Source organism: Nyctibius grandis, chromosome 2 (genome assembly GCF_013368605.1).
Source record: "Nyctibius grandis isolate bNycGra1 chromosome 2, bNycGra1.pri, whole genome shotgun sequence".
Classification (NCBI taxonomy): domain Eukaryota; kingdom Metazoa; phylum Chordata; class Aves; order Nyctibiiformes; family Nyctibiidae; genus Nyctibius; species Nyctibius grandis.
Window position 1 is genome coordinate 77,211,203 of NC_090659.1, and position 15,308 is coordinate 77,226,510.

Genomic DNA, 15,308 nt, shown 5'->3' on the forward strand with positions numbered 1-15,308 from the left:
AGTATTAGCTTTTTAATGTTTTTAACATGTTCACCTTTTGTTATTTTAAGACCTGTAAGCTGCTCTTTCTGAGGCTTGTTTGGGGATGTGTTTTTAAGAAACATCAGAATACGTGTTTGTTAATTTTATCTAAATATTTAGATTATGAATTTTAATGCATCAATATGTTATGTATAAACATCTTAGGCTGCCAAACGAGGGATTCTTTCTTCAGTTCGTGGTAGAGGGGTTCATGCAAGAGGTCGGGGTGCATCACGTAGCAGAGGTAGAGGAATACGAGGCCGGGGTAGAGGCAGAGGAGTTCCTGTGCATGCAGTTGTGGATCATCGACCTAGGGCATTAGAAATCTCTGCATTTACAGAAAGTGATAGAGAAGATCTTCTTCCTCATTTTGCGGTATGTGGCAATTTCACTTTTTCTGTTCTTTGGACGTTTTTCTATTGAATGACTTATTTTCTCTTGATTCAATTCATCTGGAAATATTATTTAGAAATGAATCTTTAACGTGGTATACTTGTTCATGGAAAAAGAATGCGTCAGGAAAAGGTGAAACAAAGAGAAATTATGCCATTGATTCAACTAGTTATAACTGTAACCACATGGCATTTACAAGGCTTGGGTTTTTTCTTAAAGGAAATTGAGAATATAAAGTAATAACCTGTAATATTCTTTTGGGTGGCATAATACGTAAAATTATTACAAATTTTTAGGTATAGAAAGATAAAATAACTGAAGAGATGGTGAGAACAAAGAGTAATTCACTGTCAAACTTTCAATACCTGAAGTCTATTTATTTTTAAGATACTTGAATCTTAAGATACTTGATATTTTTAAGATACTTGAAGTATCTTAACAAGTGCTTAATAAAATTTTTCACTGAAAATTTTCAGTGCTTTTGCCTAACTTGCTGAATTTAAAAATCAAGATGAGAATTGTGCAGCTATATGCAGACCTTGTCAGGGCAGCCAAAGGTTTCTGTCTGTTCATCTCTGTAAGCTTAAGAAGTCAGAGCATTTTCTGCATTTTTTTCCTGTGTTTAGTCTAAAAAATGATAAATTGACATACATAATTTTTTAGCAAATTTTTATTTGCAAATATAATGAAGTGAGAAATCAACAGAAATTTATAAAAACCCTTATCCTCCATAAAAAAAGGCTATAATAAAAGGAAATATGTTTATTTTGTGGAATGAATGCTAAGAATATATAATAGCATAAATTGTGTGAATCTTCATCTCTGTACTGTCCCTCCACCCCATTGTGTTTTGGTTTCAGGTTTTGGTTTGGTTTTTTTTTTTACAATATTAAATTGCAGTGGTCCTCTCTGAAGGTAGAACTGCAAGAGCCAGTAAGTCCAGTAAATTCTACTCCAGTCAGTGTACTTGATATTTCCTGTCTGGCAGCCGTGCAAGCAGGTTTTCCAAAGAACAAGAGCCAATAGGGACCTGTCTCTCCTTTTTAAAATTAAAAAAAAAAAAAAATAACCAACAAAACCCAACCAAACAAAAAACACACAATAAAAAATCTGCCCCTATTATACTGGGTTTTTTAAGGTGTCATGTTTCCAGGAGCTATATTTATATACATATACATAAGTGTACATATATATTTTGTTCTTAAATGTACCACATCATACCTCTATAGAGGAACAAAGAGGGAACCATCATACCCATAAGGGGAGCAAAGTTTCTTCCTATAGAGATGAATGACAGACCAAACATTTGTACATACCTACATACATATATATATGTATGTGTGTATTTGATGTGAACAAACATACTTTCTATAGAGATGTATGATGGACTGAACATTTGAGCAATGACTTTACAAATTGGTGGTGTAAAACTAAGAATGTATAACTTTAAAATGAAGCAATACAATCCACTTGGTCAACCATGGGATGTTTCTGAGTCCAGTTTCAATGATGAGTATAAGAAAAAACTTATTTTTAATCTACAGCATTATATTGTGATTTAGTCTGCCTTATGAATATTGCTAAAGTAAATTTTGCTGATCAACTTTCATATTTTTCATTTCACTATGTACTTCTCTTACTGATTGCAAAGAATATAAAAATTAAGGCAGAGAATCTGACACTGTTAAAAGCTTGCTATGTGGTGTCAGTTTATGGTCATAAATTTGCTTAAATTTCCATTCAAAACTTAGCGTTTTCTTATACTTTGGTTTTATTGCCAGGAGTATTAAACTTACTATCTTTAACACACAAAAATATTAACCAAAAAAAAAGTTTAGTAGCATCAACAAATACAGTTCTATTCACAGTGTTAGTGGTATAACACTGAGAAAAAAGGTTAATTATTTCATTTTGCAGGTTGTACATTTGCTGTTTTAAACTTGCTCCAAATTCCATGAAAATGCACTAAGCTGTATTTCTATTTCTGTGATATGATATCACAACTCTGCACATCAGCAGTGCACTGCACCTGTACAGATGTGTTGGGCATTGCAGCTTACAGTGATGGCAGCATTAAAGGTAGCAATACCACAGAGACCATTACAGGAATAGATGGGTCAGGTTCTTAGGATGCTGAAATCAAGTTAAGCTTTGAAACTTTTTCTACAGTCCCTGCATTTAATAAATCTTTTTGTGGAAGAGTTTCATAATAGACTAGTGGAATCATCTCAAGATCCCTTCTTTCTGATCGAGAGAGAAGTATTGAAAGCAGAAGCAGCTATTTTTCTGTCATAATTCTACTTCATACCTGTATGTTTACAATCAGGAAATCCAGAGGCTACAGCACTTTTGTGGTTTAGAAATGCGAGTAAAAGTTAACTGTATTCCTTGCAAAGACAAGTACTCTGATTGGCATTAAGGCTGTGAAAGGTACACTATTCTAATTTTATATGATTTTTGAGAACATTTGATTTAGGACAGCATTTTTAGAGGTGGAGAACTATTTCACTAAGCTTTTTTTTTATTATTTGTTAAAAGCAATATGGTGAAATTGAAGATTGCCAGATAGATGACTCTTCTCTCCATGCGGTGATTACCTTTAAGACAAGAGCAGAAGCTGAAGCTGTGAGTATTATAAAAGTTTAATTCTAGATTAAACAAATCTGTCAGAATAGCATATTACTGAAATCCTTGGGAAATGAGGATGTTTATAGCAAACTCAGGTATAGGATATAAGAGAAAAATTAAGAGAAACACTTGAGAATTGATAGCTGAATGTCTTGGTTTATTTAATTGCCAGTTGTTTTCACCTGAAGACTTGGTACCCTCACAGTCTTCCTGAGGTTTCACTGACATCCTGCAGAGTGAGACTGTATATTTCGTTTGGGATCAGTTAGATTTACCTTTGCCTGAAAACCTGTGATAGTGCAAATGTGATTTGATGTGATGGGGTTTGCTTTTTTCTTTTTTTTTTTTCTTTTTTTAGCATTTTTTTTAGAAATTTGGGAAATTACAGAAGTATAGAATTGTAGAAGTAACTTTTAGAGACTAAAATCCAGAGTTGAGGTATGTTGTAATGCAGCATCCTTATGTGTGATTCATTAGGACTTTATACGTTTGGCTCAGCATGACTCCTGACTTAGTCCATGTTGTAGGCAGTATGTGAACCTGCGCAAAATAACGAACATAGTTGTTCTGCAAATGATTTTATTTTCTTTAAAATCCTTGCATCGCTGGTGAGAAGAAGTATCCTGAAAATAATAGGGACTCCAAAAAGAATGAATTCATATTTACGGTATGGTTGTATGGAAAGATGTCATTTTATATTTATATTTTGCACAAAGTTTCTATTTTTGCACAGAGTTCATCTTGTGGAGTTTGCTTGAACACAAATTTCATACCGGGACAGACTGTTCTCTTTTTGTATGCTTTATCTTGGGACACCAGTGACCTGATTGACAGAAATACTGATATTTACAATGCAAATTAAGCCAATGGAGACAATAGTTTTGAACACTTACAGTATCATTTACAGTTACATATTTTGAGAAACAGTTCGATGCATGTGCTGAAGATGTTTTACAGAAGCACAGAAATTTTGTGAAACTTAGATATAGCAATGAGGAGCACTTGCAGAGATTGTAATTGCTCTGTAAAAAAAAGGAAGTGTAATTAATGGTACATAGTATCTACTGTCTGATAGGGAAAACCAGTACTGTACAACTGTATGCAAGGAACACAGTTCAACAGTGAACAAAAGTTCTGTGGAGAATAAGAAATACCTGCTCACAGATAAAAGCTGTTATAATTAGTATACTCACAAGTGGACTGAATTAAGGTTGGAATTTTAGTTTTGGTGCTTCCTGGCATTGGGTACTTCATTTTGCAGCTGCGTATTCTTGATGATGTTGTTTACATAAGAAATATTCTAAGTATTGAGAGGAACTTCGGCTTCCCTGAAAATAAAAATAGGTCACCTAGAACAATAATCTGTTTTTATGGACTGTCCAAATAAAGTCTTTACTTCTCCCAGGTGGAATATGATTCATAACAAGAATCTTGACAGTATCTTACTATAGATACTTGTTAATAGTAAAAACTGTATTTTGCTGATAATAATTTGTTTTGCCTAAAAATTGGCATGGAAAATCTTTTCAACCTTAGCTAAATTTCTGTACCCAAAAAGCAGGGAATGGTAGTATTTTGGAACCAAACACAGAAGTGTGGAGACAGGAAGCACCTGAAAAAGAAGGTAGTGCAGAGAATGAAGATGTGGGCAGGGGGAGAAGTGAGATATGGTTGATGGAAAGGTTGAAGCTGAAGTCAACATTATGTACTTCTGTCTGATGTTTTTCTTCCTTTATGATACATTTCACTGCATTTGAAAAGCAGTATGTTTTCCCTCAATCATTCTCAAATAGAATAGGTGGAGCTTTCAAGCTGTATTCAAGGTGAAGTTCAGAATATGCTCTGGGAAGTGGGGATATTTTAGCTGGGTCAGAATTCACGATTGATGTATGACACGTCCACGTTCTAGTTAGCATTAAAACTTTAATTGTCAAATGACTTTGTGTCTAATTGGAACTTCATTTTTAAATTAAAACTTTATGAAAACTGTTTGATCAAATATAGTAAAATCTGTATTTTCCTTAAGATATTCTTATATATTAAATATATTTCCACTGGAATTTCTGTGTTTACTACTAAAGCAGACTTTTAAGACTGGCAATTGGAGAAATTGTAGAAGGTAATAATTAAAAACCTCTGTTGAGGCCAGTTGTGAAGTAAATGCAGCTAATATTTTACCTTTTTAAGTGAAAATAGGCCTAGGCTTTATGACCATATATGTTCTAGCCTGGAAGGACGAGGAGGATTCCCTACTGTAAAATGTTGCATTTTTATGTAGTAGTAATTTCTTCCAAAGATTACAAGTTGTTTCTGCACCTAAATGTCATATGTAAGTACTTTTAAAAATTCTAGTTGTGTGACATTGTGATGAGACCATGGACAAAAAGCTCCGGAGCTGCATTTTAATAAGCATAGAATCTTTTAAATTTATCATAAATTTATATGTACAGATTTAAAATTTATACCTGGGGACTTTAATATCACACAATTCATGTTCAGATGTCATTGAACATGTAATTGTTTCTACATTTCACATTATGCTGTGCTTTCAGATTGTACTATAAATCTTTTGTGACCATGACGGTTATTTCTGAATGTTGCTAACGCTGATTTATGCTCATTCATGTTACTTTAATTTGAACATACTATTTCCAAAGCAGCCACTTAATGTAGCTGGTACTTAGAAGGGCATGAATATCCCATAAGTTAAAAATTTTTACATTTCAATTACAACAGCTTTACAGGAAGTGGAACGTTGTCCAATAGATGAAGTTGTAATCACAAAGGGGCTTTTTTTAGTTGTCTGAATTTGTTGGTGTTTTTTTTTTTTTTAAATATATTAAATCATTTGCATTTGTGGGATGTCTTGCTTCTTGCAGTAAGTTACGCATTAACGGTTTTATGTCCGTCTTTGAAAGGTGAGGAACCCATCAAGTTAATATTAAAAACCAGGAAGGTGTTGATTCAGTATGTTACCCAAATCACCAAATGATTTATGATTTTCAAAGCTTATTTTTTTCTGAACATATTTTGATCATTTTCCTGAGAAGATGTGTGAATTCCACGTGCAGTGAATGAAGTTGTTTTATTTTAACCTATTAACAGTAATTCAGTACGAACATGTTACAACTGGGATTTTCTTTTGAAAAAGCAGGCTCTTGGTTTATTTCTGGCATTTAAGTATTACCGAAGTTAATTTTGCCCCTGACAAAGAAATACATAACTAAAACGTTTAATCTTGTTTTAGGCTGCAATTCATGGATCTCGTTTTAAAGGACAAGAGTTAAAGTTGGCATGGAACAAGCCTGTTGCTAGTATGTCAGCTGTTGAAACAGAGGAAGCTGAACCTGATGAAGAAGAAGTAAGCTTGCTTTTTGTTTTTTCCTTACATTATTTCATCTTAAAAAAGAAATAATGAAACTTTTTCAAAGAAAATGATCTGTTGATTCATGCTTCTTTTTTTCATATCAGAAAGTGAATTTATCTATAAATACATTTCTATTTTCTAGGCTATTGAAAGGCCAGATACTTTACTTTTCATTTCAGTAATGTTTCGTTTCTTATACAACAAAAAACCGTGGAGGATATATCTAGAAAATGGAAGGGGTGGGTTTGAACTTGCATGAGAGAGATGGATGATTTTGTCCAAAACATGGGGTTTTCAACCATCTACCTTAAGCACTAATTTCTTAGAGGATCAAAGTTCAGAATCTAATTTTCCTTTATAGAGAGATATGGCTTGGAGGATACAAGCGAAGGAATAATTCAGAGCATTTACTAACTGCATTCAGACATCTAAAGTACCCCTGTTGAGTGTTAGTCTTCAGCATGGTGCATGAAAGTTAAAGCCTTGTCCAAATACCTTAACTGGTTAAGGTAGGAATAGTGGGGCAACATTTGTTGACGGATTTAACTTAACAACTCTCAAAATACCGATGTTTGTGAATTCCGAAAAATAAATGCCACTTGAGGAAGAGGTCAAGCAATCTTTTTTCTAATTCATTTACCATCAGTTAACTGTATAGACATAATCGCCAAAGAATAGTTGAAGTATACTTTGACTTACTTGGTGATAGTATTTTGTCTGTATCTTTTTCCTGTTATATTTTGGCTTCACAAGTTTGTTTTGATATAACTAAATTCAGTTATTCTTTTTACATTTTGTAGTATTCACTTTCTTTTTTTTTTTTTCTGAAAAAAAAAGTTTGTCTCTGTGCTTTCTTCTCCAAAAGAAGATGCAGTAGACTACCAAAGACAGGTAGACTACCTCCACCACTGTGTATTCATATTAGGCATTTGTGCATTCTGACTTACTAAATAGTATTTCCCTTGTATACACAAACCTCAAGGACTGCCAGATAGTAATGAGCTGTGCGTGAACAAGAGGCCTCATAGGGGAATTGTCAGAGCATCTTAGATATTTTGTCACTTTTCCTTCAGGGATGCATTGCCTGTGAAGATCAACAGCAACTTTTGTTGCTGCAAGGAGTCTACCTTGTTGAGAGGTGTCATTGAGTAACCACTTCTCCATTTTCCATAATGTAGGAAGGGCGTGCAGGGATATGCAAACACTTTAGCAGAGTAAAGGAAGGAAAGTGAAGATTCACTGGTAGGTGAACTACAGTGAGATTCATCTTTTAACCCCACCTGAAGAAACTGAGTGTAGGAGGGAACCTCTAAGTTACAGGTAGTGGGGGAAAAGGAATGAAGGTAGTAACAAGCTACATGCACTGGCTGCCCTGGCAAAGGGAAAGGACAGATTTGCAAAGACCTTGGGCCTAGATGCTTGATGACATCTTGTCAGATGAGAAGTGTTTGTGATAGTGGGATACATCTGGTTTAGTGATGGTTGTTCTCCTTAACAGGAGTCATCAGGTATGGAAAGAAAACACTGTGAAAAGACTGCATGAGACTGTTTTCTGTAATTCATAAATTGATGGATTCATCTAAAACTTTCCAGATTTTCAAAATTTAAGCAAAAAGGGGAAGTAAAGGTTTTTTTGTTATTAAGAAATAATTTCATGATTTGAATGCTTACCTTTATTGTAGATTTTTTTTTTTTCCTGACCATTTATTTTTCTAACACTTTTCTTGAGATCTGACATTGTTCTTTAACTATTTTTGTTCCTCTCGGCACTGTTTCTGCAGTCATTCCTTGGCTAATTATTCTTATGGAAAATGTATAGTTGATCTTGGATCAAAAACCCTAACTGTTCATTGCTTTTGTATGCTTGCTGAAATCTTTGCAATAGCAGATGTGTAGTATAAAAATACTAGTTTACCTATATTTTTGTTAATAGTGCTGGATTCTTACTTGGCCCAGTGTTTACAGATTTTTTTTTTATTTAACATAATTGATGTACTTATCTGTGACCCTTTCCCATTTTTAAAACAAGCCAGATACATGTAGCTCTCCTGTCTTCTTTGTGTAATGAGATTGGATTTTATTTGAATTTTCTACAACTGAATTAGTCCTCCTAACCTTCACCATATGTCTTTACATGAGGGATTTCTATTCAGTAATCCTTGGGAAATTTTGCATTTGAATGCCATTATTTCCTTCTGTGAGCTTTGTATTGCTTCTAGCATTTGGTTAAGTTAGTATTTGAAGTATAGTGTTATGATCCCCAGGTCCCGGATGGATGAGTTCAAGAACTTCATGTTCATGTGCTGAAGTTCAACCAATTGCCTAAAAAAAATGTACATAGTTTTTGGTTAAAATTTGGTACTTAACGCAGGATTTGATTGAGGGAGAGTAGGTTCTTATAGTCAGTGGCCTGAATTTCAGTCATACAGTCTTTATACATGTAAAATGTCTTGAGTTCTGCATGCCTACAATTCATCATGCTACGTATTTAACTTCATTTTATAACAGCTATTGTAAATGCATGAAGAAGGTTTCCTTCATTTTCCACAACTAAACTACCATTTTAGTTCAGCTAAGGAATACTGTGCTAAAGAGGGATAGCTGGCTTCAGACTTGTGAGAAACTAAGTACCTTGATGTTTTAAAAAAAAAAAAGAAAAAAGGGAGCTAGATCGTTCAGCAGAGTGACATTCTTAATAACGAAACATTAAGTTATGTCCATTTATGAAAATACGAGGTAGGTCTTTTGGACTTGGATACTGTAGAAAATCCCTGGTGAGTAGCCACTTAATTATGAAAGCACCGAATCTTCCTGGATGCCTTGCGTTCTACACCTGGGTGCCTAACAAGAGAGTTGACTCTACTGAGTCAACATCAGACGCCTAGGAAGAGTATAAGATGTGTAAGTACAGATAAGCTTTTAATCATCAGCGGTTTGCAGTTCGGGGACCTGTTTAGTCAGAGGTGTGGTGTCTTTGTAGTTGAAAGCCCTTGATAGGTGTTTATTTTACAAATTTGTCTGGGGTTTTTTTGAATCTGAGTAGCATCTATAGTGTCCTGCAGCAGGGAATGCTGCTGTTCAACTATGTCTACAAAGAATACATGTCTTTATATGGGACCTGCCACCTGCATGTGTAATTTTAATGTTCTCCTGCTCTTGCATCAAAACCATCGTTCTGTCTCACTTTGTCTGAGACACTTAATATATATGGACTTCTGTCATACTTCCCCTCAGTTACTTTCTCTCAGGACAGAGAGTCCCTATAGTTGTTGCCCTATAAGGAAGTTATTCCAGGCTTTTCAATCGTCCCTACTGCCACTCAGCCTTGTGCACCTTAGAGTTCTGCATTGTGTGCTGCCCAGGACTTTTTGACAGCACTGTCATATTTTAGCCTGCTGGACATCTAGACACCAGGGGAAGCAGCTAAGTCCTCAGAAAGCTTCTGTGTTTTAGTCTGGCTCAGAGTACCCAAGCCTACATTGACAGACAGGTTGCTTTTTAAAATGCACTTTCCATAGGCAAAAGTAATGAAGGTAGTAGTTTTCGCCCTCTTGTAAAACAGCCTACTGGAAAGAGAGAAGGCTTAGTTCTAGGCTTTCTTCAGCCTAGAGCCTCACATCTCTCCAGAAGGCTCCCTAACTTCACAAATCAACCTTTACATCTCCTGTTGAATTTTGAAATTCTGTAGCAAAAAACTACAATTACTGGGACAAGAAGAATAAGCAACGAAGACCGTAACTGTTAATCTAACAGCTGGGAGACTTTGCTTGGGAAAGACATCCTTGTGTTTTAGTCCTTTCTTTAGCTAATGCAGAAATTGCTGTGATAGGTATAATCATCAAAAAAAGTTCTGAGACAGGTTAGTTTATGCATACACCCCTGTGTCTGTATGTAGACAAAAATTAAAACAACTCACTGTTTATATTTTTTTTTTTTTAACTTTGCCTCTCTGATGCCTGTAACTGTCGACCTGAAATGTTAGGGGTTTTGTGAAATCTGTTAAGTTACTATATTGTTACTGAAAGCAAGTGAAAATACATTAATATATTTTGTCTAAATCTCTGTAAATACTTGTCTCCCCACCTCAAACTTTTAAATCTTTATATTGGTTTAAGCTTGATTATGTTGTCAGAATCAAAATGTCTCATATTCAACCCTTTTGACACTGTGGCACAGGTAGATTAAGCTCTTGGATGAAAACAGGCATAGTTATTGTGAACATGCAAAAACTCTAATGTTAGTTTTCAGTATAGCACCTTAAGTTTCATGGGAACATTGCAGCTTGGGCATGAATATGGTGAAGAATCAGAAGAGCTGTTTAAGTATGAGGTACATATGTCCTGGTCATTTTGAAGTTCACTGAAAAGAAAAAAAAAAAGGTTTCCTTTGCCATTTATTTATGTATATAATACATATACATACAGCATACTTTTTTGAAAGCATTACTGTTTACCTATTAAAAAAAATTTGTTCTTTATTGAATCACAAGCATCAGAGATTTGTATTTTGCCTTTTGATCGTTAACATTTTCTGACGTAACAGTATCACGTTTTTCTCTTGAAGTTTCAGGAAGAATCTTTGGTGGATGACTCGCTGCTTCAAGATGATGATGAAGAGGAAGAGGATAATGAATCTCGTTCATGGAGAAGATGATTCAGCTGATCAGTGACAATGCTAGAACTGCACCTGTGTTGCATTAGTATTACCTAATGTACTTCTGCATCTTTGTATTAAAAGGGGTTTTGTGATGAAATTGGGTTCGGATATAGACTAAAAAGCAGCTGGTCGGTTATACGTTTAGAGAGATTGATGTTTGAGTTACATTTCAGTAAATGATTGCTAAAGACATCATACTAGGAACATATGCAATGTTTTTATTACATAGTTCTACAGAAAGTTACAGAATTCTTTGGGTTCTTTGTAATTTACCAAATTGGTCAAACACAAATGACCAAAAGTTGTTATAACATAGATAATTTTTGTTCTATTCCAGATACGGAATGAAAATTTGCATTTAAAATCTTTGTGAATGTTTTCAGAAATTAATAGATAACAGTACTAAACCGAAGTCTCTAAAGTTATGTATTCATAATATTGCATAGTAGTATGCTTAGGCTTTACTATGTACTAGCCTTTTGTTGGATTTGTGTACGTATTTTACCTATGGGTTTTAATGATAAAGTGTATGACTGCTTTGCATATAAGTCCTTATGACTTTAAGATGTTAAAAAATAAATAAATGGAATGGTCTTCAAAAAAAAAAAAAGAAAAAAAAAAGCAATAACCAAAAAAGCTGAGGCAATGGTCCTTCATAATGAAAAAAAAAAAAAGAAAAAAAAAAAAAAAAGAAAATATAAAAGACCATTCCAAATGGCAACCCCCACCCCCATATTCACAAAAGGAGCTCTAATCACTATCACTTACACTAAAATAGTATTGAATATAAAAAAACCTCAACATAATGATGTTTCATTTACATTAACACACAGGTGTACTCTACTCTTGCATAAAAGCTTTTGGATGTCTTCTGAATTTTAAACTGATTTTAAGTCAAATGGTAAACAGAATAGTATTCCAACAATAAGGAATTTATTCGATATCCCTGCACTGTGCAACTGTAGAAGAAAATTTGATCCCACAGAAATATCTGCAGTACTGAAATGTAATTTAGAAAAATACATTAGGTGAAGTGGAATGTTTGGTAGGTATTATTCTGAAAACTTTGACTATGCACACTAATGCATCTTTTTTATTCCTGTGTTTCTATGATTACATTTTTCCATTTCCAAAGTAATACTCAGCAGATACTAAGTTCACACCATAGTGTATATTCATAATTTTAAAAAGTACATACATGAAATGGTAATAGAATTTCTACTCCACAGAAATACTTAATTGGCTCTTTCTAACGGGGCATTCTGTTATATGACATCTGAAGTTTCTCCTCATCTTAGGAAGGAGAACTGCTTAGTCCTTTGCAATAAAGGACTTCTCTCAGTAGAAAGACTTTTTTAAATTTTCATTTAGTGGAATTCTGCTGGTCTGTTTTCAAAAGAAAGTCAATTTATTAAGTGTTAGAGTTGTGGGGTTATTTTTCCCCCCCGATCAACTCATTAATCAGTGCAGCATAAAACCACTGTCTCATTTATCAAATAGATGCAAGGGATAGTACTTCAGTTAACAGTACATTTTCTTTAGTCTGTGTTTTTTGTCTTTGGGGGCAGGGGGGAGATGAGGGAGAACTTATGTGCTATAAGTCATGTCCATGTCCTGTTTTTTAATTCCAAAATAGGAATGGAGGAAAGTAGAAGTAGTAGTATCCCAGAGAGAAGAGCTCTGGCTGTAGAATTTTTGTTCTGTGCTTTTCAGTTATTTGAGGGGTTTTTGAGACACGAATCCTGTTTTGTAGGGTTTTTGTTGGTTTTGGGTTTTTTTCCTACATCCCTGTGTGTATGCATATCTTGTTGCAAAAATATGCACTTAAAATTTTTGTATAGTCTTAGTTTCACATTGAAATTTCACAATTGACTGCCATGCTTGTTACAGTAAGTTCTAAATCTTGCCATAAGGAATAGTATTTGGGAAATTTATTTCCTTTTACACTGAATTTTGGGCAAAATAAAATATTTTAAGAACCTTTTTATCCAGTGCTCAGAATGAGCTGTTCTAGTTCACTGAATTAAATACAAGCTTTCCTACTTTTCTTTTTTAATATTTTAGTACATCTGAAGGGTGCCAGATTGACAGTCTGACAGGTGGAAGTTTTTCATGTGTTGTCTTAAAGAACAGATGCAGCAGAGGAAAGGACTGTGGATGCTCCCTTAACGTGGTTGTGTGATATGCTTTGGTGCTGAAACCTGCCTTTTCACTTCAGTCAATCAACACAAGCTAATGACAACTGTTAGTGTGTTCTTTACATGGATGCTTCTTATGAATCATCTGAAATTGCTGTGTCATGTAATTCTAAAATTAGTATTCCAAGTTGCCAGCTTGTTTTGAATTCAGACTGGTAATGCATCCATGGAAGATTCATTTCTTAATAACTGTTTGCACCCTGTTCTACCTGTAAGGCGATGAAACCTTTTGAAATTCTTTTTACCACCTTCCTCCCCCAAACTTCCATCAATGAAAGGTGTCGGGGGGGAATTCTTACTGGTGTGTATTTTGTTCCCTGCTGTTGCCTTGTGACACTCTGATTGAAAACCATCTGGATCAGAACAGCTTGGTTTATTCTCGCTTCAAGAAACAAACGCAAATGTTTGTTCCAGTTAAAACTAATCTGTGACTGTTTGCCATTCAGTGTTAAGAGAACGGCGTCCAGTTGCCATCTAAGTGGATTCTGTATGTATTTCTGTCATTATCAAATGACTTTCTTGATTTGATTTCTTTTTTGGCTTACTCTGTCCTTGTATTCCTTGTCTAGCTCTGCTCTCACTTTTTTGCTACTGCCTTAGCCAACTCTTGTCATTTCAGTTCAGTCAGATCCTTATTAGCATAGCCTTTAGTGAAATCTGTTATCACCTGGAGCAGCATCCTTCCTTGTTTGAATCAACAAACCAAGCATCCTGCTGACTTTTATTCCTTTCTTTACTTAGTTCATCCTTCTGAATGCATTCCCAAGTATGCCTCCAATGTGATTAGCTAAATCATTGTATTTTTTTAACAGTTCCACAAATGGATTTTCCTAGTCTGAAACACCAAGAGCGGGATTACCTTGGTTTTCCCCAGACAGCTTTTCAAAATTTCTGTGGAAAAAAAGGTAAACATTTAAGAAGGTATTTTCTTTTCTAGCTAGATGCTGAAGGGCTTGAATAGGATGTGATCTGACAGGATTCAGTGACAATATTGTAGTTAACTACACCTGGTCGAACTACAAAAAAATTTTAAGTAATGGGAGTCAGTAATTCAGACTATATATTACAGTCTACCCACAAAACAGTAAAGTAACAAGAATACCTCTTTGAAGCATTACTTACCAAATCAGAAAACCCATAGAAGAAATACAAGTTAGTTATTAGTGAAACACAAAGGTACAGGACGTACTTTACAACCAAGTCTGAGCAGGTCTATTTCTTAAATCACAAAAGCACCCGTTGAAAAGTATTTGTATAATTGCAGGCACTTAAAATAGGTTTCTGTTCTAAACCACACTCTTAAAACAACCTCTATTCCTTAACTAGAAACAGACTGAAAAAAATATTATCCAGGTAACTTAGGTATCTGAGAACAGCATAGCATGATTGCACACAATTTAAAAAATCCAATTTTGTTATTGACCATCTACTCTCAAGAGGTCCCCAAACTGGCTAAGCTTACTATTCTTGTCAGCCGTTGGATAACTTTTAATAACTGTACATTTATTTGAGGGTTTTTTTAGATGGAATGGACAATTTCTAATTGTCAGTTGTCTCATGAGCATAAAAGAGCACAAAAAGATGCACAAGAATTTGGTTTTGACTCAAGGATGTTACCTGTATGTGTTTAATCCCTGAACTAGTAGGTCTCACCAAAAATAGGGAGGGGCAGGGGATTTTTTTTTTTTCATACACTAGTCATACACTATTGTTGTACCAATACACAACATAAAAGGACATAGACCTTCAATGAAGCACCTCTTTTACAGTAATACAACATTGGTTTAATGTTGAAGCTAAAGAAATGGTCAGATTTAATCCTATATCACTTACCTTTTATTACAATTAGCTAATTAAGTTACAATTAACAAGATTAGAACAACTGGAACAAATAGCAGAAATTTGAGGGCTTTGTGGGGGAAAAAAATGTGTGAAAATCTGAACAATTTTGATTATTATTCATCATCCTATTTTGAGTGTAGCTGTTTCTTTACTCATGTTATAGCACTTGATTACCTTCAGATGAACCTGTTAAGTTAGACAAA

At 34.5% G+C, this 15,308-nt stretch overlaps 1 protein-coding gene across 4 annotated transcripts in view; it reads left to right on the top strand.

Annotated features, from left to right (window-relative positions):
• RBM26 (RNA binding motif protein 26) overlaps positions 1–11,773 on the top strand; it is a 57,782-nt gene extending 46,009 nt beyond the window's left edge. For all 4 annotated transcript variants that reach the window (XM_068419866.1, XM_068419884.1, XM_068419893.1 and 1 more), the window contains 4 exons: positions 187–396; positions 2,953–3,039; positions 6,290–6,403; positions 10,973–11,773. In XM_068419866.1, coding sequence (XP_068275967.1) covers positions 187–396; positions 2,953–3,039; positions 6,290–6,403; positions 10,973–11,062 — 501 coding nt within the window. In that variant the 3' untranslated portion in view covers positions 11,063–11,773. The remainder of the gene's footprint in view (positions 1–186; positions 397–2,952; positions 3,040–6,289; positions 6,404–10,972) is intronic.
• The last annotated feature ends 3,535 nt before the right edge of the window (positions 11,774–15,308 follow it).